Consider the following 25,954-nt stretch of genomic DNA (forward strand, 5'->3'; position numbering starts at 1 on the left):
GGGTCAAGTACCTGGACCAGCTGGGAGCCTAGCATACCGGAAGCTGCACTTGGTCCGAGATGATGAATAACTGACCAACCCGACCCTCCCACACGACGTCCCTCCACCGATGCGTTACCAAGACAACTTCCCCCACCTACTCCGCGCTCCGTGACGTGTTCCGGGGCACGTGCCGAACGCGATATCGCGAGATTCGAGGTTGGTGCATGCGCGAATGAGAGGAGTGGTGGCATTTTGTTGAAAGTGACGCGAGCGTGGAGTTGGAGATAGGGATTTTCAGGTAAAGGAAAAAGATCACCTTCTGTCTTAGGCATTGCGACAGTAGGGCACGCCCTTAAAGTGCATGTGCTAGCGTGAGAGGATGACCCCCGTAATTCCCTCGCCCACCCTGCACGGGGCACTGGGACCCCTCATAGCACTGTTCGTGACCGCGGCCTTTTGGTAGAAAGTGATTGACGTGCAGCGTGTGGGGGTGGGAGTGTGACTGTGACTGTGGCAGGGTCGGCAGTGCACAGGACGGTGACATGCCACCGTATCGCGCTGGCGCTCAGCATCAACAGCAAACTTTAAAGAAATTATGAATTAGCAACAATGTGAATGTGGTCGGGTCCTTGTACGACACGATTTTCCTTTTGAAGTTTACTTTTAATGGGGTTGGTGTACCTTAAGTTTGATAGGAACATAATTTTAGCGTGCTGGTAGCCAGTGAACTTAATCATTTAGCGCATATCCTGTAAGAGAGGTGGAAATCATAAATTTGCGGATGCTAGCTCACAGCGTTTACTTTTAAAAAGAAAACTAAATCCGGTGTACCTATTGGGAGGGAAACAGTCCAGGGGGTCATTTTTGGCTCATTTGGCTTACTTTTGCCTTTGAGTAAGAAGATTAAAATCAAACTCCCGAAATCCGAGTACCGTGTCGGCTTATCCTTTGATGTAGTGCTACGCGTTGTGGATGTCAAAATTCATATTAAACTTTCAACATAAGACCCATCCGTTTTCTGAGTCTTTGTAAAAGGATCAATGATAACACGTTTATTCAGAAAAATAGAGAAACAAAATGGTCATTTGTTTTGAGAGAATATTGGAAATTATTATTAAAGATGTTGTAGGAACAACAACATAGAATATCTTAAGGTAGAGATGAAAAAAAATTATGTAAGAAATCATTTTTGACATAAGAAATAGGAGTTAGTAGCATTCGGTCTGATATTTAATCATAGTTGATCGTCTATCTTAAATGCAGTTTTATTGCTTTATTAGCATGTCTTTTACTATCTAGAAATATAGCACAGTTTTGAATGCAGTTTAGACAAATACAGAGACTCATCACCTGAGAGAATACATTTATCCTCAATTCAATCCTAAATCGACTACCTTTACTTTCATACTGTGACCTCTGAAATATTTCTAATGCCAGGCCTTGGAGCCCACTCAATACAGATGGATAATGGTATGTCACTTGGAGTATTAGTGGGCACAGGTATGCAATGCCATACTGGTGGGTACCAGTCTGATGAGGTGCATAGGAATACTGGAGATATGGGGAAGAATCAGCAGGGGATAGTAACTTACAGCAAGGTGGCAGCAAAGCTGTATGGAGCATCAGTGATCCTTGGAAGTAATTTAGATTGTTAATCTGGTCTACTTCACAATATTGTGCATTACTGAAATAAAAGCATGAGTTTGTTCATTGTTTTGCTATCTGAAACAATGAACCGGTGGAAGAGAATCTGTAAAGAAACATAACCATGTTAAGTGAGTGGGCTAGAAGTAACAGCTGGAGCAAACTGTGAGAGATGCGTGGTGATTTATTTTGGAAGGTGGAAAATAAGTCTGTTTTGATGTGGTGAGAATGGTGAACAGTGAAATCAGCGTGCTGTTGCATGAAGTTAGCGTGCAGGCTCAGCAGTCATTACTGGGCAAATAATAATGGGTGTCTTAAAGAACATTAAGGTGAAATGTACTCAGGACCTGATGAGATAGACCCCATGTTATTGAGAAAGGCAAGAGATGCGATTACTGGGGCCTTCACCAATTCTAGCCGAGTGCAAGATCCTGGAGAGCTGGCAAGTAGCTAATGTTCTTCCAGTTTTCAAGAAGGGAAGTTCTGGAAACTGTAGACCAATGAGCATCAAGTCACTGGTAAGGAAGTTACTGGAGAGGGTTTTTAGGGATATGATTTATAAGCAATTGAAAAACCATGGCCTAATCATGGCTTTGTGCTGGGCAAGTCACGTCTTTCTAACTTGATTGAAGTTTTCAAGGAAGTGATAAAGATAGTTGAGGAAGATAGAGCAGTAAATCTTATCTACATAGGTTTTTTTGCTGGGTCCTTCATGGGAGGCTCATCAAGAATATTTGGGATGTATGGGATCTGCAGGGAATTGGCCTTTAGATTCAGAATTGGGTTGCCCATAGAAAATAGAGGGCCAAAGACACTTATTCCAGCTAGAGGTCTCTTACTAATGGTGTTCTGCAAGGATTTGTACTGGGACCTGTGCTGTTTATGATACATAACTATATACATATATATATAATATTTTTTATCAAAGGATGCAGCAGAATATGGATCAGTTGCAGATATTGGCAGGGAAATGTCAGGTGGAGTTTAACCCAGCTAAATGTGAAGTAATGCAACTTGGGAGATCAAATCAATAAAAACAATACACTATTGATGGCAAGACCCTGAAGTATTGATGCGCAGATGGATCTTGGGTTCATCAAGAAGGGCATATGGCATCTTTGCCTTTATTGGCTGAGGAACTGAGTTCAAGAGTCGGAAAGTTATGTTGTTACATTGGAAAACTCTAGTTAGGCTGCATCTGGAGTATTGCATTCACTTTTGATTGGCACATGAAAAGGATGTGGAGGCAGAAACATCAACCAGGAGCATGATATTCCATTGATGCTGGAAATCTTGATCAATGTGTGAAAAATGCTGCTGGAACTCAGCAGGCCAGGCAACATCTATGGAGAGAAATAAACAGTCGATGTTTCGTGCCGAGACGTTTCATCAAGTCAGAATAAGGTGAGGGGAAGGAGAACAAGGTGAGACCAGGTGAAGGGGAAGGTAGGTGGATGGGGGGGGCGGAGTGGTGAAGTAAGAAACTGAAAGAGGATGGTGCAAGAGGTAAAGAACCAAAAAAGAAATCTAATAGAAGAGGACAGTGGACCATGGAAGAATTGGGGGTGGGGGGGGGGGAGCCAGAGGAAGAGGATGAGGAGAAGAGAAGAGGTGAGAGGGTAACTAGAATGGAGAAATAGTAAAAGAGAGGGGCAGGGAGAAATTACCAGAAGTTAGAGAAATCAATGTTTATGCCATCAGGCTGGAGGCTTTTGCTCTTCCTATCTGAGTTTGGCCTCATCATGGCAGTAAAAGGAGACCATGCACAGACATGTCAGAATGGGAATGAGAAGTCGAATTGAAATGGGTAGTCACTGGGGGATCCTACCTTTAGCGATGAACAGAGCAAAACTGTCTAATCTGCATCGAGTGAGTGAAGGTGCTCAAGTCTGAGTTAGGTCTCGCCGATGTAGGGGAAGCTGCACTAGGAACATCAGATACATTGGATGAACCTGACAGACTCGCATGTGAAGTGTTGCCTCACCTGGAAGAACTGTTTGGGGCTCTGAATGATGGTGAGGGAGGAAGTATGGGTGCAGGTGAAGCACCTGTCCAGTTTGCAGTTCATTTCCTCTGTCTCTGCCACATTAGTGCTCAGCATGAGGCTTTCCATTCTGGAACATCTGAGATGTCCTCTTTTTGTGCAAAGAATGGGGTTTCCCTTCTACCACCATCAATGCTGTACTCACACATATCTCCTCCATTTTCAGCACATCTGCTCTCATCCCATCCTCCTGATGACATAACAGGAATAGAGCTCCCTTCGTCATTAACTACCATCTCATGAGCCTCTGTATCCAGCACATCAAACTCCATAACCTCTGCCATCTCCAATAGGATTCCACCATGTACATCTTCCTCTCCCCCTCCATTTTCTTATTCTAACTTCTTCCTCCTTTTATTCCCCCCGCCCCACTATTTAATAAGATGGGCATTATTATGGACAGAAGGGCCTGTTTTTGTGCTGCATTGTTCTATGTTTTATGATACTTTGGCTTTATTGCATGGTAATTGGTATATAAGAGTAAGAATGGTATGTTGCTTTTGTATCAGTTTGTTGGGACCAGACCTGAAATGGAATATAGTTGTAATTTAAGTATTTTTGTAAAGGCATACAGTGGATTCTGGTTAATGGGGATACATCAGGACCAGTACATTTCATCCAATGAAGTGGCTGTCCCAATTAGCCAAAGTTTCATGGAAATAATTAAAAAGGTATTAAAAAAAGACAAAACTACTCTTTGAGTGACAAATTATGTATTTAAATGAAATACAGAACAATTTGGAACACTACCAATGCTATGACAATATAAACCCAACTCAAACTTGGAGCACCATCACTCGCTCGATGCAGATTAGACAGTTTTGCTCTGTTCATCACTAAAGATAGGATCTCTCGGTGACTACCCATTTCAATTCAACTTCTCATTCCCATTCTGACATGTCTGTGCGTGGTTTCCTCTACTGCTATGATGAGGCCAAACTGAGGCCTCCAGCCTGATGGCATAAACATTGATTTCTCTAACTTCTGGCAATGTCCAATGGACAGACAAGTTCACGCAGCCGGCACTAGTTAAGAACTGTCTGGCAACAGTCTCCTGTCCAAATTAAGTGGCATAGTGTCCCAAATAAACAAAGGGAATCCCAGCTATTTTCTCAATCTTTTTGATAGTTGTCCCAAATAAGCCCCTGCCAAATTAACTGATGCCTCTATTAACCAAAATCCACTATTTAATTTGGAGGCATGGTGTAGATTCCCTGAATTGCTGCCCGAGGCTTGAGTTGCTGGATGACATTTCCAATAACTGGAGAGAGCAGAAGTACAGCACATATTGTTGGGATGAAAAGTTGGCCATTTCACATGGAGGAATGATTTCTCTTATATTGATTGTGAAATGTTAAGTGACTACAAGATTGGAAAAGATGGAGTTGTTCTTGGAGAAAGGAGAGTTGAAAAGATTGAAACTAGTTCTGCTGAATTGTCAACAGGTTTGACTAGAAAGGGAAACTTTTTATTGGCGGATGGTTCAAGAACATAAAGTGATAGGCAAAAAAAAATGTACGAGAGAGGAGAGAAAAATCTTCTTTTGTCCAAAGAGTGGTTATGATCTGCAAATCAACACGTATGGTTGGTGAAAATAAATGCAGAACTTCAAAATCCTGAACAGCACTCAAAAGGAAAATAATTTTCAACTCTTTGGGAAAAGAGCAGGGGAATGCTACCAAATGGATTTCTCTCAAGGAATTTTTGTACACTTAGTGGACAAAATGGCCATTACCTTTCCTGTAGTAGTCTGTGTTTGAAGCTAACATCAATAGGTTTTTGGACACATGGGAACCAAAGTTCATAATCTAGAACTTCATGTATCTGACCACCTCTGAATGGAGGGACTGCTAAGAGTTACCATTGGGCCTAATGCTCTTCCTAATTATGTTGTAAAGATTCCATAGTAGAAGGTCACGAAGAGAGTTGCCTCCTGGTTAATAGTTATAGCTCTGTTAAGATTAGAGAATAAATGACTAGTCACTTATCAGTTTGCTGTTTGTGGAAGCCAGCTGTGAATTGGCTGCTGCTTTTTCCGCACAACACAACTACAATCCAAAAGTACTTAATTGGCTATAAAGTACTTAAGCATTTCCTGAGAGGCGTTACAAGTGCAAGTCATTTTTTTTTAAATTTACCTGCTGCAGACCCAAGCTTGACTACCTCCAGATAAACTTACAGGTTCTTTTGCATCTGTTTTCCTCATCCCCCATGGGGCTGAGGAAAATTCCAACCAGCTAATCAGTCTTTTTACATTTCTACTGTCCATTGGAAGTTGATCCTGCTAATTTGTTGCAGTTTACCTGACCCAGCCAATTAGCTGTCACAACTCCTGTCTGTGACCCTCAAAAATATTGCATCTGAGTCAATATAGTCTTTTGTATGGTGGAATTATGATGAAGAAACTTACTATTAGACATGGCATTCCAACAAAACTAATTACTGTGTCTAGTGGCCATGCATTTTTAAGTGGTAGTTTTAGATTTCTAGTATCTGCTAAACAACGGGGTGACCCGTTGGGGCACCCTTTGAGAAAAGGGTAGTGCAGTCTGATGTGACCAGAATGAACATTAAATTTTCCTGAATGCTATTGGTATCGCTTTGCTTTGGAAACTGAAGTAGAAAACCTCAGTTTATTAAAGAAGAACGACACGTAGCAAAGCAAGTATAGCTGCTCCTCATTTAATGAAGGACACTTTTGATGGCATAATTTCTGGTTTATCTGCCACCCTTGTGCCTCTTGTTGTCATTCTGGAGACGTGCAGCCTTTTCATCCCCCGTCTCTTCATCTCTTCTGCTGTTTGTTGTTTGTCTCTGATCCTGGAGATGTGCATGCCTCTCCTCCTCTGTCTCTTCTTCTCTCATCTTTTTTTTGTCCTGACTGTTTGATCCTGGAGTCGTGCAGCCCTGGCCTCATCCGATTCTTGTTCTGTCCTTCTCCTTGCTGCTTCCCGACAACGTTCGGTGTCATCTCTTGACCATAATGTCCCGCTTCCCTTTCCACGCGGCATAATTAGGCTGACCGTTTATTTTTAACCCTAATGCTGGATAGAAGATACGAAGCAGTAACACCAAAGGATGCTGATTATTCTTGATGATGTGGTTGGCGCTCTCCTAAATGGACGTGATATAGTCACCGCTGTCCTTTGACTGCAGCAAAGGGTTTGATGGGTGTCTTGAAGTACATCATTACAATAAAATTTACTTATCTCTTATTGATGGGTAGCAGTTAGATCTGTCCCAATCCTGCACATGCTGATGGTGGTGATTAGCAGAATGTGACCCCACGAAATAGAGCTTCCCTGCCCTTTTTCTCTGGTAGGTGTCCCTACTGAGGCTGGCCGTGCACATGTGTCGGGCTGTTGCGTCCCGATTTCCATGATGGGCAATCGGGTCTCAGGTGAAAGCCAGCTTGTTGATTTTTGGCAAATGAGCAACTTTCTACGAATATATAACCCTGAACTTTGCCTGCATTCTGTAAGTTAGCGCATTTTAATTCAATTTAGCCAGAAAAAGTGCCGCTGTAATGCACCGTTTGCACTAATTGGAGGTCACAAACAGACAGACAGAGCATGAGAGTTTTAGTAGTATATAGATAGTGTTTTGATTTTGGATTTTTGCATTTGTTATTTTTTTTAACATTCCCAGAGTATGGACATCAGTAGTATCCTGATGACTATCCATCATCACCCTGAACAGCTGCTATCCTTCCTTCATGGTTCCCACTGTCACCTTCTTTGCATATCAGCTGTATTCCCACATCATCCTCCAGCAGCTGTCAGATTCCTTTATTTATTACATGTAGGTTGAAACATGCAGTGAAATAGATCATTTGCATTAACAACCAACATACCCAAGGATGTGCTTGGGGCAGCTTGCAAGTGTTGCCACGCATTCTGGTGCCAACATAGCATGCCCACAATGTTCAGAACAATACAAGTAACTACAACAACAACAACAGAACAATAGCATCAAAACAGCAATAGCAAAGCAAGCCCCGTTCCTCCTTCTCCCACACATTTTCTGTGTGTGCAAGTGGGTAGTCCTCTAACCCCAGGACCAGCTGCCTCTAGTAGACTTGCGGACATTGGGCCTCCACCTACACCTGCCCACCTAGTATCAATTACATTATTTTTCTCTCCTTCTACCTATCATTGACCTGCCCCTGTCTCCAACCTTATCCCTCCTGTCTATTCCCAACCCCTAACCTGGCTCCATCCGCCTGTTATCTCTCACCCCTTCTCAGTCCACTTATTACCCACTAGCCTAGTGGTCACCAACCTTTTTAAGCCCAAGATCCCCTACCTTGACCTTAGTGAAAGGCAAGATCTACCTACTAAATCGTTTAGAGAAAAAACAGCTCATTGTACTGCCAATTTGAGGCATTTTATTTGGGCTAATTGTATTTGAATTACACAAAATACTTTTGTCAAACTTTCAAATTAATTCAAACAAGAAAACACTAACTAGCATATCTTTCTTTAAGAATATTACAATACTTCACACCTTTAATTCTAAGTTTCATTATTTAATTTTATTCCAACACGAAAAATAAATGAATAAAAATTGACTGTTGCACTCAGTGTGATGACTGGGGCTGAATACTTATTGCTAGTTCCCTGAAATTTGGCTCATAACTACAGACAGCCAGTCTGAGACAGTCTGTGAAATGTCTGTCAGTAAGACAGCTCCTGTACTTAGATTTAATAATTTTTCATCTGTGAAAATGCAATTTCACATAGATAAATTGACCCAAAGTAGGCACTGACTTTTAGTGCTATAAAACCAACGTGCACACTGCGCATTGCTTGGGCCCTATCAGTAGTAATTTCTACCAGTTTATGAATGGGGTTGTCATTTTCACGGACATATTTTTTAAACTCATTGTAAATATCCTCACCTCTTGTTCTCTCCTTTAATTGCAAAAGAGTGAGGAAGTCCTCCATTGTTGTAAAATCCTGGAAAGCCATTCTGACAAATACAACAAGCTGAGCTGTTTGCATTACATCCAGGGATTCATCGAACTGTAGCGAAAAATATCCACGTCCTCTGACAGTGACTCTACCCTCCTTGTCACTGTTGCAGGGCCAAGCGGTATAATATGTATTGCAGTTGTGATGTCGTTTTTGTTTTTAAAGCCATTAAAAACAGTCTGCAGTAATGGCCATTGCTTCCTTGAATAAATCGCCATCGGAAAAAGGCTTCTTGTGTTTAGCCAAAAGGTGAATTACACGAAATGATGCTTCAATAGCAGCCTTACTTTGAGCAGCATGTTTTATGAAAAACGATTGCTGGGCCTTCAACCCTGATTTCAGCTCCTCAACTTTCCTGGCACGAATTGTGCTCTTTGGTGGGGTAGGTGTCTTTAAATTTCTGGTGGTTGGTGTTGTGGTGCCGCTCCAGATTCCCTCTTTTAGTGCTTGTGTTTGGTGGCACGACATACATACACACATGTCTTTCACCAAGGTAAATAGAAATTCCTCTTCCCATTCTGGATGGAATTTGTACATTTTCGCCGCCTTTCATGGAGCCTCCGCCATGCTATCGGGATATCACAAGCGAGTGCCATATATTGATGCAACACACATCAAAGTTGCTGGTGAACGCAGCAGGCCAGGCAGCACCTCTAGGAAGAGGTACAGTTGATGTCTCAGCCCGAAATGTCGACTGTACCTCTTCCTAGAGATGCTGCCTGGCCTGCTGGTTCACCAGCAACTTTGATGTGTGTTGCTTGAATTTCCAGCATCTGCAGAATTCCTCGTTGCCGTATATTGATGTTTGCGACAGTCTGTACTCTTATCCAGTGGTCCCCAACCTCTGGGCTGCCAAGAATGCACCGGTACAGCGGTGGCCGGAACACACCCAGCACATCTTGAAGAAAAAAAGCCGAAATAAACAAGCTAATTAATTAGGTGTCGCCCGGCACGTAAGTGTTGGCCCAGATCAGAGGCAACGCAATCGACAATTGCCTCTGATCTGGGCTGACATTTACGTGCTGGGCGGCACCTAATTAATTAGCTTGTTTATTTCGGCTTTTTTCTTAAAGATGTGCTGGGTGCGTTCCGGCCACCGCTGTACCGCTGCATTCTTTGCGGCCCGGTGGTTGGGGACCACTGCGTATCTAATTTAATTGATCACTTTGATGCAGCACAAGCTATGCTGAAAATACAGTTCTTGGCGGGGGCGCTACACACATGCGCACTGGGCAGAAAGAACGGAACTAAAACCCCACAACCCGGAAACAATCTCTCGTTACAAACAGCTTTGTAGCAAAAGTATTGTTATATTACCATTATCCTAATTAATATTACTTAATTTTATAATGCTCACATTACAACGGTATTTGTGTATTTATTTTTGATTTTTTTTTTCGGGATCTACTGGGAAAGCCTCAAAGATCGACTGGTTAATCGCGATCGATGGGTTGGCGACCCCTACACTAGCCCTTCTCTCACTCTCCACCCACCCTTTATACTGACGACCTTCTCTGTCCATTATGAGTACTGGTGTAGGGTCTTGATCTGAAACCTCAGCAGTTCTCTCCCACCACCACCATTGGTGCTGCTTGACCCATTGAGTTTCTCCAGCAGTCTGATTTTTGCTCTGCTAGACTGGCAACAGGGATGATAAAGAGGAAGTCCTTGCCACAAAAGTTAAAACTTATCTGTTTGGCCACAAATGAGAAAATCTGCACATGCTAGAAATCTAAACAACACACAGAATACTGGAAGATCTCAGCAGGCCTGGCAGCATCTATGGAAAAGAATAAATAGTGAACGTTTCAGGCTGAGACCTTTCATCAGTTCTGATGCTGCCTGGCCTGCTGATTTCCTCCAGCATTTTGTGTGTGTTACACAAACACATGTTTGGATTTTCTTGAGGTCAGTAAAAGTGAGAGAAGTATACAAAATTATGAGGGGTACAGATAGGGAAAATGCCTGCAGGATTTTCCCACTGAGGTTGGGTAGAACTACAATTAGAGGTCATTGATTAAGAGTGAATGGTGAAAAGTTTAAGGGAGCATGAAGGGAAGCCTCTTCACTCAGAGGGTCATGAGAGTGTGGAACAAGCTGCCAGTGTAAGTAGTGCATGTGAGCTCAGTTTCAAAGTTGAAGAGAAGTTTGGATGAGTACGTGGATAGTAGGGGTAGGGAGGGCTATGCTCCTGATGCAGGTCAATTGAAGTATGCAGTTTAATAGTTCAGCATGGACTAGATAAGCCAAATGGCCTGTTTCTGTGCTGTACTTTTTGATGACTAACTTCCTGATTATTTTGTCTCTTGCAGCCATTCCTCTCCATTAAAATTAATGTAGACACTTGGTGTAGATTCTGCGGCTGAATTTCCCAGTAAAATTGCAGGTATATATTACTTCTTCTTTGGATTCCATAGGAGCCCAACTGAGTTGGGTAGCCAGAATGACAAAGTTGCATGCCTGTATGGAAATCTTGAACTTGCTAGTTATTCCATTAAAATTAGGGCAAAATGTTGTTATTGCAGACCTCTTTCTCCCAAAACCTCTTTCTCCTCGCAACATGAAAAGTATTTGTGAGGGGTGTATGTTGTTAAGCAGACCATTTGCTCAGCTTACCTGTACAATTAACGCATCATTTCCCATCCCACTAGACTTCCCATTGTTTCTCTTGCCTTTCTCTTGTTTACTCCAAGACCCTCTTTGATTTCATCTTCCCCATGAAACTACCCTCTTGCTCTTTCAAACCTAATCCTACTACATTGTTCAAAGTTGCTGGTGAACGCAGCAGGCCAGGCAGCATCACTGGGAAGAGGTGCAGTCGACGTTTCAGGCCGAGACCCTTCGTCAGGACTAACTGAAGGAAGAGTGAGTAAGAGATTTGAAAGTGGGAGGGAGAAGGGGAGATCCAAAATGATAGGAGAAGACAGGAGGGGGAGGGATGGAGCCAAGAGCTGGACAGGTGATTGGCAAAGGGGATACGAGAGGATCATGGGACAGGAGGTCTGGGAAGAAAGACGGGGGGGGGGACCCAGAGGATGGGCAAGGGGTATATTCAGAGGGACTGAGAGAGAAAAAGGAGAGTGACAGAAAGAATGTGTGTATAAAAACAAGTAACAGATGGGGTACGAGGGGGAGGTGGGGCATTAGCAGAAGTTAGAGAAGTCAATGTTCATGCCATCAGGTTGGAGGCTACCCAGACGGAATATAAGGTGTTGTTCCTCCAACCTGAGTGTGGCTTCATCTTTACAGTAGAGGAAGCCGTGGATAGACATGTCAGAATGGGAATGGGATGTGGAATTAAAATGTGTGGCCACTGGGAGATCCTGCTTTCTCTGGCGGACAGAGCGTAGGTGTTCAGCAAAGCGGTCTCCCAGTCTGCGTCGGGTCTCGCCAATATATAAAGGGCCACATCGGGAGCACCGGATGCAGTATATCACCCCAGCCGACTCACAGGTGAAGTGTCGCCTCACCTGGAAGGACTGTTTGGGGCCTTGAATGGTGGTAAGGGAGGAAGTGTAAGGGCATATGTAGCACTTGTTCCGCTTACACGGCCAACCTGATGGCATGAACATCGACTTCTCTAACTTCCACTAATGCCCCACCTCCCCCTCGTACCCCATCTGTTACTTATTTTTATACACGCATTCTTTCTCTCACTCTCCTTTTTCTCCCTCTGTCCCTCTGAATATACCCCTTGCCCATACTCTGGGTTCCCCCCCACCCCCGCTTGTCTTTCTTCCCGGACCTCCTGTCCCATGATCCTTTTGTATCCCTTTTGCCAATCACCTGTCCAGCTCTTGGCTCTATCCCTCCCCCTCCTGTCTTCTCCTATCATTTTGGATCTCCCCCTCCCCCTCCAACTTTCAAATCCCTTACTCACTCTTCCTTCAGTTAGTCCTGACGAAGGGTCTCGGCCTGAAACGTCGACTGCACCTCTTCCTAGAGATGCTGCCTGGCCTGCTGCGTTCACCAGCAACTTTGATGTGTGTTGCTTGAATTTCCAGCATCTGCAGAATTCCTGTTGCCTCCTACATTGTTGATCACCCGTCTTCCAGTTTTGACTCACAAGCTAACTGACCATGTAGTTTGTTCTCCTTGTACGTTCTTCCTGTTTCAAAATTGTCATCACATCTTCCTCTTTCTCACCTTTCACCCATTCTCGCATCTTCAGGTTTAATTACTATCTCGCAAACTCTTTAAAAATGTTTTGAGTTTGAATGCTCATATAGTAATTTACCAGTTTATGGCAGCCTTGAATTTGGCTCCCATCAATGAGATTGCCATCATACTGCACTACAGAAATTGGACCTATGATACTTCTGGCCATGGCCATGATATACTAGTCTTCCTTATTCGTCTGACCTCTGCATGTTACATCATTGATCAGTATCATCCTCCAGAATTACCTCCACTTTCCAACTAAGTAGGTCTGCCCTCACTTGATTCCACTCATTGTCAAAGCAGCACAGCAGTACTTGTCATTTTTCACTAACATTCGTACTGTGAAGTCCACAAAATGCCGAATGCTCTGCTCTTTGTCACTTTCGTAGTGTCCTTTGTTGGAGTCATCCAGGGATATAAACGTAGGTTTCTCAGATAATGAATAATAGTAGTAGTGGCTCTACTTATTCAGCAACTCCCTTGTTCTGATATCTTTTGTGTTGTCACCATATTTAATTAATTTCTAAAAATAAGACCATAACATCATAAGATATGGGAGCAGAAGTAGACCATTCAGCCCATGGAGTCTGCTCTGCCGTTCAATCATGGGCTGATCCAATTCTTCCAGTCATCCCCACTCCCCTGTCTTCTCCCCATACCCTTTGATGCCCTGGCTAATCAAGAACCTATCTACCTCTTCCTTAAATACACCCAGTGTCTTGGCCTCCACAGCCACTCGTGACAAGTTTCACAGATTTACCACCTTCTGACTAAAGTAATTTCTCCTCATCTCTGTTCTAAATGGACTTCCTTCAATACTGAAGTCGTGCCCTCTTGTCCTAGACTCCCCTGCCATGGGAAATAACTTTGTCATACTAATCTGTTAGACTTTTTAACATTCGGAATGTTTCTATGAGATCCCCCCTCATTCTCCTGAACTCCAGGGAATACAGCCCAAGAGCTGCCAGCTATTCCTCATACAGTAATGTTTTTATTCCTAGAATCATTCTCGTGAACCCTCTCCAATGTCAGCACATCCTTTCTAAAATAAGGAGCCCAAAACTGCACACAATACTCCAGATGTGGTGTCATGAATGCCAATATTGCATTCACCTTCTTCACCACCAGCTCACCTTAGAGTTAACCTTTAGGGTATCCTGCACAAGGACTCTCAAGTCGCTTTGCATCTCTGCATTTTGAATTCTTTCCCCATCTAAATAATAGTCTGCCCATTTTTTCCACCAAAGTGCATGACCGTATACTTTCCAACATTGTATTTCATTTGCCACTTCTTTGCCCATTCACCTCAACCATCAAAGTTTCTCTGCAGGCTCTCTGGTTCTTCAATACCACCCGCTCCTCCAGCTATCTTTGTATCATCAGTAAATTTAGCCACAAATCCATTAATCCCATAGCCTAAATCCTTGACATACATCATAAAAAGCAGTGGTCCCAACACCGACAACTGTGGAACTCCACTGATAACTGGCAGCCAGTTTATTCCCACACTCTGTTTTCTGCCGATCAGTCAATGCTCCACCCACGCTAGTAATTCCCCTGTAATTCCATGGGCTCTTTGCTTGCTAAGCAGCCTCATGTGCAGCACCTTGTCAAAGGCCATCTGAAAATCCAAGTACATCACATCCACTGCATCTCCTTTGTCTACCCTGCTTGTAATTTCCTCAAAAAATTGCAGTAGGTTAGTCAGGCAGGATTTTCCTTTCAGGAAACCATGCTGGCTTTGGTCTATCTTGTTATGTGCCTCCAGGTATTCCATAATCTCATCCCTAACAATCGATTCCAACAACTTCCCAACCACCGATGTCAGGCAAACAGGTCTATAGTTTCCTTTCTGCTGCCTCCCACCCTTCTTAAATAGCAGAGATGAAATAATCTGCAATAAGCTTGGAACTTCTCCATACTTTGCCTCTTTTTCCATATTTTTTGTATAACCACTGTCTTAACAAGTGCTCCTAACTGATTTTTAGTTGAGCTTTCTTTCTTCTCTCCATAGTCTATAATACATGTATTTTTATTTTATAGTAGTTTCATATAGGACTATAATAATTGAGTAAAGAATAGCAGTTTTTTCTTTGCATCTTCTTTTGTTTTATGTACAAAACTTTGAATCTCTGTCCCGTGTTGCTTGAGCTGTGGATTGTTTAGCTTCTGTTTATCCAATATGATTTTGTTATATCTCCTCTTGACATTTAGATGTAAGTATCCAGTGCTACCAACACCTTAACACATCAAAAAAAATGGACTAAAGGGGTCAAGAGGAAAAAGAATGACATAGTCTATTGTATAAGTAAAAATATTTCAAAATATTTTCTACAAAATTTTTTCAGAAGTAACTTACGTTTTCTGTCCTCTCAGTAGAAGGTTTTTAAAAGAATTGGCTAAAACAACCTATTAATTGGAAACTTGAAAATAAAAATACAAGGTACAATTACAGTTTTAGGGAAACATTGTAGTGCAATTATAGTTTCTCCCACTATTTTAGTTTTTCAGTGGAATTTCAGAAGCCAAGATTATATTTTAAATAGAAAATCCGGAAAATACTCAACATGTCGCACAACATGTGGAGAGACAATCAACTAACATTTTGGTTTGACAATTCTTGAACATCACATAAGCATTTCCTGAATGTTCCTTTTTTTTGGATTTCCTGATGCAGTATTTTAAAATTGGTCTGTATTTGCTGTCCACAGTTGCTGCATGACCTGTTTCCAGCAATTTCAAAGTAGCTTTAGATTTCTAGTATCTATAGTTTTTTGATTTTGGACTTTTGCATTTGTTATTTTTTTTAACATTCCCAGAGTATGGACATCAGTAGTATCCTGATAACTATCCATCATCACCCTGAACAGCTGCTATCCTTCCTTCATGGTTCCCATGATCATCTTCTTTGCATATCAGATGTGTTCTCACATCATCCTCCAGCAGCTGTCAGATTCCTTTATTTATTACATGTGCATTGAAACATACAGTGAAATACGTCATTTGCGTTAACCACCTACCAAGCATGTGCTAGGGGGAGTTCGCAAGGGTTACCATATGTTCTGGTGCCACTATAGTATATCCACAATGTTCAGAATAACAGAAGCAACTACAACAGCAACAGCAAAACTAGTCCCTTTCCTCCCTCTCTCCCACACATTACCCACTTGCACACACAAATAGTCCTCTAAGCCCAGGACAAGCCATCTCCAGCCCTTCAGTAGACTTGCAGACTCACAGACATTGGGCCTCCACCTACACCCTCCCCTCTGCCCACATAGTATAAACCACGTTCTTTTTCTCTCCTTCTACCCATCATTGACCTGCACCTGTCTCCAATCTCATTCCTCCTGTCTATTCTGAACCCCTAACCTGGCTCTATCTGCCTGTTATCTTTCACCCCTGCTCAGTCTATCTGTGACCCATTAGCCCTTGTCTCACTCCTCACCCACTCTTTATACTGGCTACCTTCTGTCTCCATTCTCAGTACTGATGCAGGGTCTTGATCTGAAACCTTAGCGGTCCTCTGCCTTCTCTCTCCCTCTCTCCCTCTCTCCCTCTCTCCCTCTCTCCCTCTCTCCCTCTCTCCCTCTCTCCCTCTCTCCCTCTCTCCCTCTCTCCCTCTCTCCCTCTCTCCCTCTCTCCCTCTCTCCCTCTCTCCCTCTCTCCCTCTCTCCCTCTCTCCCTCTCTCCCTCTCTCCCTCTCTCCCTCTCTCCCTCTCTCCCTCTCTCCCTCTCTCCCTCTCTCCCTCTCTCCCTCTCTCCCTCTCTCCCCCCCTCCCTCTCTCCCCCCCCCCATTGGTGCTGCTTGCCTCATTGAGTTTCTCCAGCAGTTTGATTTTTGCTCTGCAGAAGTAACATCTGATGACAACAGAGATGATAAAGAGGAAGTCCTTGTCACAAACGTTACAAGATAGTTGGGTGTTCCTGAGGTCAGCAGCAAGACTCCACACTGACCACAAATACGATGTACTATTTCCGTTTTCTAGACTTATTTAAAATCTTGGTCAAAAAGGAATGAGAGCAGATCGGTTATTTCTACAGTGCAAGCCCGAATTCTTGCCTGAAGAGTTTCAGACTTGATGAAATGGTATTTTTTTACCTGCCAGCATTTTAAAAACAGTTTTTAATGATAGTTTATGTTATTAAGAATGTTAAGTAATTTTTGTATGAACTTTTAAATATAATTTTTTTTGATTTTGTAGGTATAATGAAAAAACACAATAATACTGCACTGGACTGGACAATATGATATCAGATGCCATAACAGAAACTGAGGCCCAAAGCCATGGCTATACAACAAATCATAAGTGTGATGAGCATCTCTTGAAGCAGCTAGCAATTCATTCATTTGTGGACACTAAAATCGTGTCGAAAATGGAAAAACCAGGTTCATTGATTCAAGTTATTGAAAAATTGAGCAAGATAGTGGAGAAGGGAAGATCAAAGCAGTGTTCTTTGACTGGTCAAAAGAGGTCTTATATTAGTACTTCTGACACAAACAGTGCAATAATTGAGCAGACAGACAGCTATGAGAGCACAGCCAAAAAAGTTATTAATTTAAACCAGGAAATAAAGGATAACATCTCAATTAGGCAAACTTATTTTAAAACAGAAGATCTGCCTCAGAGTTGCAATGGCCTTGATCTGAGCACCCTTGATTCTGCAGATAAATCAAAAGTTTCAAAGAGCTTCTGTTGTACCCTGTGTAACTTTGTAACCGTTGTGCCATCTGTATATTATATACATATACGTAGCCATAACAACATTGAAAGCTACACATGTGATCAGTGCAACTTTGCAACTACGGATTCTAAAGACTTTGTGGCGCACAAATATTTGCACAGGAAGCTCACCCGTTACCAATGCAATTTATGCAAATTCAATTCGTTGACTTTTTCGCAGTTAAAGGAGCACTTTGAACTACATGGAAAATCAGGTGAAGTGGTATTGATGTGCTCTGTGTGTTGTTTTGTTTCCAAACAACAAGAGGAACTTGAAGCTCATATGTGGATGCACCTTGAGGATGCCCAGATACAAAGAAAACAGCAATTAGGGCCAAATGCCATAGATGGTGTGGACAGCAACAATGCAAAATCAAGAAATGTTGGTTTTGACACTGAACCAGGCCCAAGAAAGTGGTACACTTATGACCAGTATGGCATGTATAGATGTTTGATTTGCAGTTATGCTTGTGACCGTCAGAGGATGTTAAAAACCCACGCATGGAAACATGCTGGTGAAGTAGATTGTTCTTATCCAATTTTTGAGGAATGTGAGACAGCTACCTCAGTAGTTCCTTCCACAGGTCTCACTGCTCCTGAGGATGAATCAATAATTGTTTTCTCACCAGCTCACAAATCAGAAAGTGTGCACTGTGTTAGATCAAATCCACTGCAGTTTTGTACCCCTCCCTCAATCACTGTAATGGACTCAGTGGACTGCAAAGCCTCACTGTCTGACACTGCTGTGAAAAATTCAGCTCTTGTCCAGTCAAAAGCACCTGCTGATACTGTAGTAGAAATTGTTGAGGAGGGGCCTCTGATGCTTGATTGTGAACAAGAAAGTACAGTGTCCGATAGCCTTCTTTCTTCTGCACAAAAGATCATTAATTGCAGTTCTAACAAGGCAGGACATGTCAATGTCATAGTAGAGCGTGTCCCAGGAGCTGGGGAGAGTGTTCCAGAAAAGCACTTCCTGATGACACCAGATATTGAAGCTGAAAAGAGGCTTATCTCTGAAAAATCTCACATGATCTATTGTGAGGATTCTTCAGATTTATATCAACAAGCTACCAGTGCAGCTGAACTGGAAACAGCTGTCTTAAGATGGAATCCAGAAGAAAGTAATGGTGCTTTAAAATCTGAACCTGCAGCAGTTGATGAAAATGTTCCCCCATCAAGAAGGAGAACCAATTCTGAATCTTTGAGGCTTCATTCATTGGCTGCTGAAGCTCTTGTTGCAATGCCAATGAGAGCACCAGAATTTACTCGAGCAAGTGTCAAAAATCCTGAGTCTGATGCAGAACAAAGAAGCATGGAAGTCAGTTCTTCAGTTCCTCAACCTCACAATTATTCTGATGATCATACTAGTAATAACTTGCAACTTGATGAGACTAAGTCGGGTTTTTCTGAAGTACCAATCAGAATGGGCATCAGCATGTCACTGCTCACTGTGATTGAAAAACTGAGAGAAAGAACAGACCAAAATGCTTCTGATGAAGATATCCTAAAAGAATTGCAGGATAATGCACAATGTCAACCTTCAAGTGACCTGAGTTCACCAGGCAACTTAGTGGAGTATATACCAAACACAGAACGGCCTTACCGTTGTCGCTTATGTCATTACAGCAGTGGCAATAAGGGGTACATCAAGCAGCATTTAAGAGTTCATCGGCAAAGGCAGCCTTACCAGTGTCCAATCTGTGATCACATAGCCACTGATAGTAATAATCTGGAGAGTCATATGATAAACCATTGCAAGACTCGGATGTATCACTGCAAAAGATGCAATGCAGCATTTTATTATAAGGTAAACCTTTAGTGCAAAATCACTACTATTTAAACATATGTACTTTTGTGCAGAAACTAAAATAAAACAAAAATCACTTGTTAGAATAGCTTGCAAACTATATTACTGCAATATAATATGTTCTCAAATATATACAATTTGTAAAGTTCAGTTTATATTCTAATCATTTGTAAATTTGGGACAAAATTTAAAGGTCACTATTGTTTAAAGAATGACCATAATAAGCAGAATTTAGGATATTTTTGAATTAACTGGCTTAATCAAGCTTTCTGAAAGCAATCTTGTTGACTGTTATGTGGAGGATTGTGGATTTAATCAGCACTGTAAAGTTGCCACAAGGTCTTTTGAACTTAAGGCTAAGGTTTCTTGACTAAAAATTTTAGTTTTCACGGACTAAAAATTTTAAGCATCTTGCTGATGATTCCTTACATTCTGGCCAAATGCATGCATTTCAAGACATTTTCTGTGTCTTCTGGTAATAAACCATTGTAATACCTTCAGAGTTACTAAAATGCTGAGTGAAGTGATGGATTACCACTTTTAGTTTTGTTGCCTTGTCAGATGTTGTTGGATTTGTCTTATGGTATACATATACTTCATTGTAATTTTTCCGTTCTGATCAACTTCCTGATAGAGTCAATTGAGGAATCACGAACGTGAACAGCATAGTCTTTCTGACATTTCCTCAACAAATGATGAAAATGCTGACTTTAGTAGAGAACAAAAAACAGGAAACGCACAAGAAGGTAATGTGAATATTTGCATGTTTCTCTTTAATTTGAAAAATATAATGAACTTAATCATGATTAAGTTAATCACGCTTAAAAAGGTTACACTAGGTATGCCATAGAGTCAGTATGCTGAAACAGATTTTATTTTGAAATAAGATTTGTATTTTGGAGTCTAGACCAGAAAGTTATTTTTAATAAACAACTTACATAGAATGAATATCAAATTGGTATAGCATTGTTTCTGCCTCAAAGTGTTCTACACAGAGGTGCAAATTAGCATAGGTGATTTTGTTTCGCTTGAACCAGATAGTGAATTAACAGGCTTTATTTTGGAATACAACAGACCTAATTTTGAATCCTTTTTGTGAACAATGAATACTTAAAGGCTACAAATATCTGAAATGGAAGATGTAGGTTATGAGTGCAGATTTCTTATCTGATTTTGTTTAAAATATTGTCAGACTTTCATAATTTATTTCAACCAGTTCTTTCCCTTTTGACATATGTGCAATTAAATTTCATCAGGATGTGTTGTTCAGACATCTGTCTGCCAAAACCAGTGGGGGATATTTTGACCCTTGGAATTGGTTGGAGGGGTGAACTTTCAGCAGGGTTCTCAATGCGGGAAAAACTAACAGCTGGCCAAGCAGGGAGCTGCCACAACTAATGATAAAACACCTTATTAGCATTCCTTATGATTCAGAAGAGTGTTTACCCCACTCATCCCCTCAAATAAGGCTTTTACACTTTCCTGTTTTCATCCCTTGCATTTGACTAATGCCCAAGTACAATGGAACAATTAGTGGACCATCTCTCCAGCTTTACAGTCAGCACTCCCAGCTTGGTGTAGCAACAGGTCTGCCCAAAGATACAAGAAACTGCAGTGTGTGAGTGCTCCCTCTGTTTCCTCTGTTTAGACTTTGTGCTGCCTTCGTAAAACAGCAATAATAAACAAGGAACCCTCCCACCTTCTTTTGCTCTTCTCCCTACTCCATCTGTCAGAAGATATAAAAGCTTGGGAATGTGTGCCTCCAAACTCAAAGATGGCCTCTATCTCACTGTTATAAGACTCATTAACAGACTTCTTATAAAATGAAGATGAACTCTTGATCTCAGTCAGAATCAGAATCAGGTTTAATATCACCAGCATATGTTGTGAAATTTGTTAACCTAGCAGCAACAATACAATGCAATACGTGATAAATATCAGGAGATTTTTTAAAATAAGTAATTTGTAGTAAATATGTATATTAAATAGTTAAATTAAAAATAGTGCAAAAGCAAAAAAAAAGTGAGATAGTGTTCATGGGTTCAATTAGAAATCAGATGGCAGGGAAAAGAAGCTGTTCCTAAATCACTAAGTGTGAGCCTTCAGGCCTCCTTTCTGAGAGTAACAGAGAAGAGGTCATATCCTGTGTGATGGGGGTCCTTAATTATTAGACGCCACCTTTCTGCAGCACTGCTCCTTGAAGATGCCTTGAATACTACGGAGGCTAGTACCCTGATGGATCTGACTAATTTTACAACTTTCTGTAGATTCCTGATGCAGCCTGTCAAAATTCTGTCCACGGTACATCTGTAGAAGTTTTCGGGTGTTTTAGGTGACAAACAAAATCTCCTCAAACTCCTAATGAAATATAGCCGCAGTTTTGTCTTCTTTATAGCTGCATTGATTATGTTGGGAGCCAGTTAGATCCTCAAAGATATTGACACCCAGGAGCTTGAAATTTTTCACTCTCTCCACTTCTGATTGGTCCATGATCCCTCTTCTTGCCCTTCCTGGTCTACAGTCAGCTCTTTCATCTTACTGACGTAGAGTGCAAGGTTGTTGCTGCGACACCACTCAACTAGGTGGTGTACCTCGCTCCTGTACACCCTCTCGTCTCCATCTGAGATTCTGCTAACAATGGTTGTATCATCAGCAAATTTATAGATAGTATTTGAGTTGTGCCTAGTCACTCAGTCATGAGCATAGAGAGAGAGAGAGAGTAAGCACACATCCCTGAGCTGCGTCATTGTTGATCATCAGTGAGATGTTCTTACCAATCCGCATAGATTGTGATCTCCTACCTTGTCACAGCCCGATTTTAGTTGTCTACTTGTGCTGCACTTTCTCTGCAACTGTACCGTTATGTTCTGCATTCTGTTTTTTTTCCCTTTTGTGCTTTGATGTGCTTACATATGGAATGATCTGTCTGGATTGCATGCAGACAAACACTTTTTCCATTGTATCTTGGTACATATGACAATAATAAACCAATTACCAATTAATTATCCTTTGAAATGAACACCCACTTCAAGGACAGATGAGGATGAGCTACCTTTGCCAGCTGTATTCATGTTCTGAAAATGAAATGAATGAGTAATCAGAAGCAATGAAGAATGCTTTAAAAAGAATGTCCGTTTTGCATATCAGAATGCTATAGCAATATTGCTGCAGACAAATAGACAGCAGTGAATTACAGCCACTGAGGGAGCAGTGACTTCAGTATTTTGACAGTCTAACGATGAACCCATCTCTATTTACATAAATAGAATTAGAACCCTGTTCAGGTAATTTGAAAGAGTGTTGGTTTCATAGGATTCTGCAATAGTTTTGGTTTTTATTGATTCATGTATTTAATGGTTTCACTGAGATTGTTCAGTTTATGAATCATTAAAGTTTTGTCTTGTCTTGATTGTTTTTTATATTTCCTCCATGTAGTTTGTCTGAATGTTGGAAAAGACACCATGCATTTGATTTTATGACAAAGGGTAGAGATATTTTATACCAACAATTAAAGTTCACAAAATCAACAAGCATATGCAGTTTTATTTTGTGTTCTATTGCTTGCCATTGAGTCCTTACCATTGAAGATGTGAAGGTAGATATTTAACACACTATGCTTGCTGCCATGAACACACAGTTGTAACGCAAGTGTACTTTGCCATTGAGAAGCTCTAATGGTTCACAGCTAATTTTATGGAGGGGGCTAGATAATTACCCAAAGTAGTTTCTCATTGCTGGTAATACGAACACAGAAGCCTCAAACTTGCTGCTAAGTCTGTTGTTGTTGTTTGGAATAAAGTCCTTCATTGGATTCTTCATGGAATCCAAAGGTGGTACAATTTCCAAGAATTCCTTAGGAGTTACACGAGAAATCTCTGGTTGAACCCACACCAAGTTAAGCTTGCCGCAGTTTCAACTACTGCAATCATTTCAATGGAAAGTAAAGGCTCTAGAAGTAGAAAATAAGTAGAAAAGAATTTATATTTTTATCAGATGAGGCGGTATAAATAAGGTTTTAACTGTTATTGTATTTTAAAGTTTTTTTTGGCAGTATAATTAGTATATAATGGGCTTTGAATGTTTGTGAGTAGCAGAATTCATAGCCTGTGATTTTAACAGTTTTAACTGACTAATTACGGGCAGGTTCTTTTTTTTAGTATGAATATAGTAATCATAATCTGACTTCAGGGACTGAGTTACCATACAGACTGAAGCAGGTCGGACAGAACTACAGACATAGGCAAACTCTTATGTACCCATGCAGCTTTGTATTAGCACCTAGTTCTCCATAAAATGGTGCACAGGTAATAACTTTGTGTCCTTTGTAATCTCTATTGTATTTGTATTGGATAACTAAAATACCTACATCAAGTTCTAGCAAATCTGAGGTAATATCCTAAATAATTACTGATACTAATATTCTCTAACTCCTTCTGCCTAGAAGTACATTCACCTCAGAAATTATATAAGTGCGACGTATGTGACTACACAAGTTCAACGTATGTTGGTGTGCGAAACCACAGAAGAATCCACAACACTGATAAGCCCTACAGGTGTGTGTACTCTGTAAATCTACATATGAATTTTAAAAAATCTTCAAGCTAAATTTTCAGAGAATGTTGCAACATGTTAAGGAGAATTTTCAGTTCACTGAATCTGTACAAGCTGTTTGGTAGAGCAAGCCAATAATTCCACTCAACTCCTCTTCTTTACAGCCCAATTTTCTTCCTTTCAATTCCTTATTTAATTCTTTTTAGAAGCTAATCGTTTTATTCCCATTCTCTGTATGCACTGTTTTTGAGGATCTTAACAAACCTGCTATGTAGAGATAAAAGCTTAGTCATCTTACCTGTAGTTCTTCAATCTGTGTCCTCTAATTACTGACAATTCTCCTACTTGGAAAGATAAATCTGTTTCTGTAATGCAGAAGTTCATGATTCAAATCTCTGAATCCTTTCTGCTGCAGGGTGCACCAATAACCAGATTACAGGAAGGATGTGATAGCCCCGAAGGGGTGCAGGGGAGATTCAAAGTTCTGCAAAGCTAGGGAATTTTGTTTTCTGGGTTCTGGGCCTGTACTTGCTGGAGTTTAGGAGAATTGTCTGGGCCAACAAAGATTCAGGCCAAATGTAGATATGGGGGGGAAAAAGCTCAAATACACATAAAGAAAGCTCAAAAGCAGGGTTGTACCTAATGATGTATTAAGCCAGAATCTTTCATAAAGAGATTTAAGAGAAGGCAAAAATTGCTGATAAATATGTATTGATACCAGATACCTTCCTGCTCTTTCATGCTTACTCTCAGTTCCAGCCAACTCCATCTGGGTAAAATCAGGAATGAAGTATACTTTGAGAAGGATGAACACTTTCACTTAGTTATTGTATTGGTCTGCTGTTAAAGAAGATACTAAAGTAATTTTTATATCTATTTAACTATTGTCTGTGATGTATATCAAGCTTAGTAAACTTTGTCATGTGTGTTTCACAAACACAAATGCCATGGCCATTGTAAATAGGTATATTCTATAGTGTAGAAACAATGTGTTATAGGAGGGAAGAATTTGCTAAAGGATCCATGAAATAATATTTTCTGGACTGCCAATCAGCTTGCCACTGGTTCAGATCAGAAAACTTAAGGATATGTCTATAAGTATTTCAATAATAAGAGAAGTTAGATGAAATTCATGTCAGACTTTCTTAGTAGATTATTGATCTATCAATTTAGATATGTTCTTTCTAAATTGTTGACTAGAAAACAGGAAAATCAACTTGTCCTTTACTGATAAAATATGAAAATCAGATAACTTAATTATCATGTATCCACAGAGTCCATTGACAAGAATAATGAGCTTTTTACTAGAGTGTTTGATGTCAGGATGCTTGTATTTTGAAAATTCTGAGATTTCAGAGTGTAAAATAAATTGTCTGTAATGGAGTAAGACCAATATGCTATTTACTTGTTGCACCTGCATTCTGATTTCTTGTGCTTCATGCACAAAAATACTTAGATCTCTAACTTCAGTCATTTGCAATCTCTATCCATTTAGATAATTTAATGCTTTTTGATTCCTTCTTGTAAAGTGCACAATGACATATATTTTCCAACATCTGCACGATGATCATCAAATACCTATCTATTCTAATCCCAGATATCAACCCATGGCTTGAATCTTTCCATGCCTTGAATATTCATGTGCTTATCTAGATGCATGAATATTGTGAGATTACCTGCCCCTATTTCTGCCTCCCCCTTGGGTAGTGCACTTCAGGTTCTAACCAATTGATGAAAAAGTTCATCCTTCGATCTTCTCAAAACTTCTTATTCCTTACCTTAAACATATGTCCTCTGGATGTAGATACCTTTTCAAAGTTTCCCACTATCTGTCCTACCTGTGGCATTTGTGACTGTTTGGTCTCCTCTCAGCTTTTGCTCCAAGGGAAAGAAACCAGTTCTATCCAATCTCTCCTTTAAATGAAATGCACCAATCCAGGTGACATCCTGGCAAATCTCCTCTTCATGCTCTCCAATACAGTTACATTATTCGAGCAGTGTGATGACCAGAACACCACACAGTATTTCGGTTGTAGCCAAACCAGTCTTTTACAATTTTTTAATATAT

The 25,954-nt window shown here is 40.9% G+C and overlaps 1 protein-coding gene across 4 annotated transcripts in view; it reads left to right on the forward strand.

Moving 5' to 3' along the window:
- The first annotated feature begins 209 nt into the window (after positions 1-209).
- znf507 (zinc finger protein 507) overlaps positions 210-25,954 on the forward strand; it is a 62,119-nt gene continuing 36,374 nt past the window's right edge. For 3 of the 4 annotated variants that reach the window (XR_010020301.1, XM_063066971.1, XM_063066973.1), the window contains exons 1-5: positions 210-280; positions 10,956-11,029; positions 17,010-19,335; positions 19,970-20,081; positions 23,777-23,888. Coding sequence is in view for 3 of the 4 variants with exons in the window: in XM_063066971.1 (XP_062923041.1) it covers positions 17,053-19,335; positions 19,970-20,081; positions 23,777-23,888 (2,507 nt within the window). In the remaining variant the exon portion in view is untranslated. The remainder of the gene's footprint in view (positions 281-10,955; positions 11,030-17,009; positions 19,336-19,969; positions 20,082-23,776; positions 23,889-25,954) is intronic. The other variant, XM_063066972.1, reaches the window with a different exon arrangement.

The sequence above is a fragment of the Mobula hypostoma genome, chromosome 14, assembly GCF_963921235.1.
Source record: "Mobula hypostoma chromosome 14, sMobHyp1.1, whole genome shotgun sequence".
Taxonomy (NCBI): Eukaryota; Metazoa; Chordata; class Chondrichthyes; order Myliobatiformes; family Myliobatidae; genus Mobula; species Mobula hypostoma.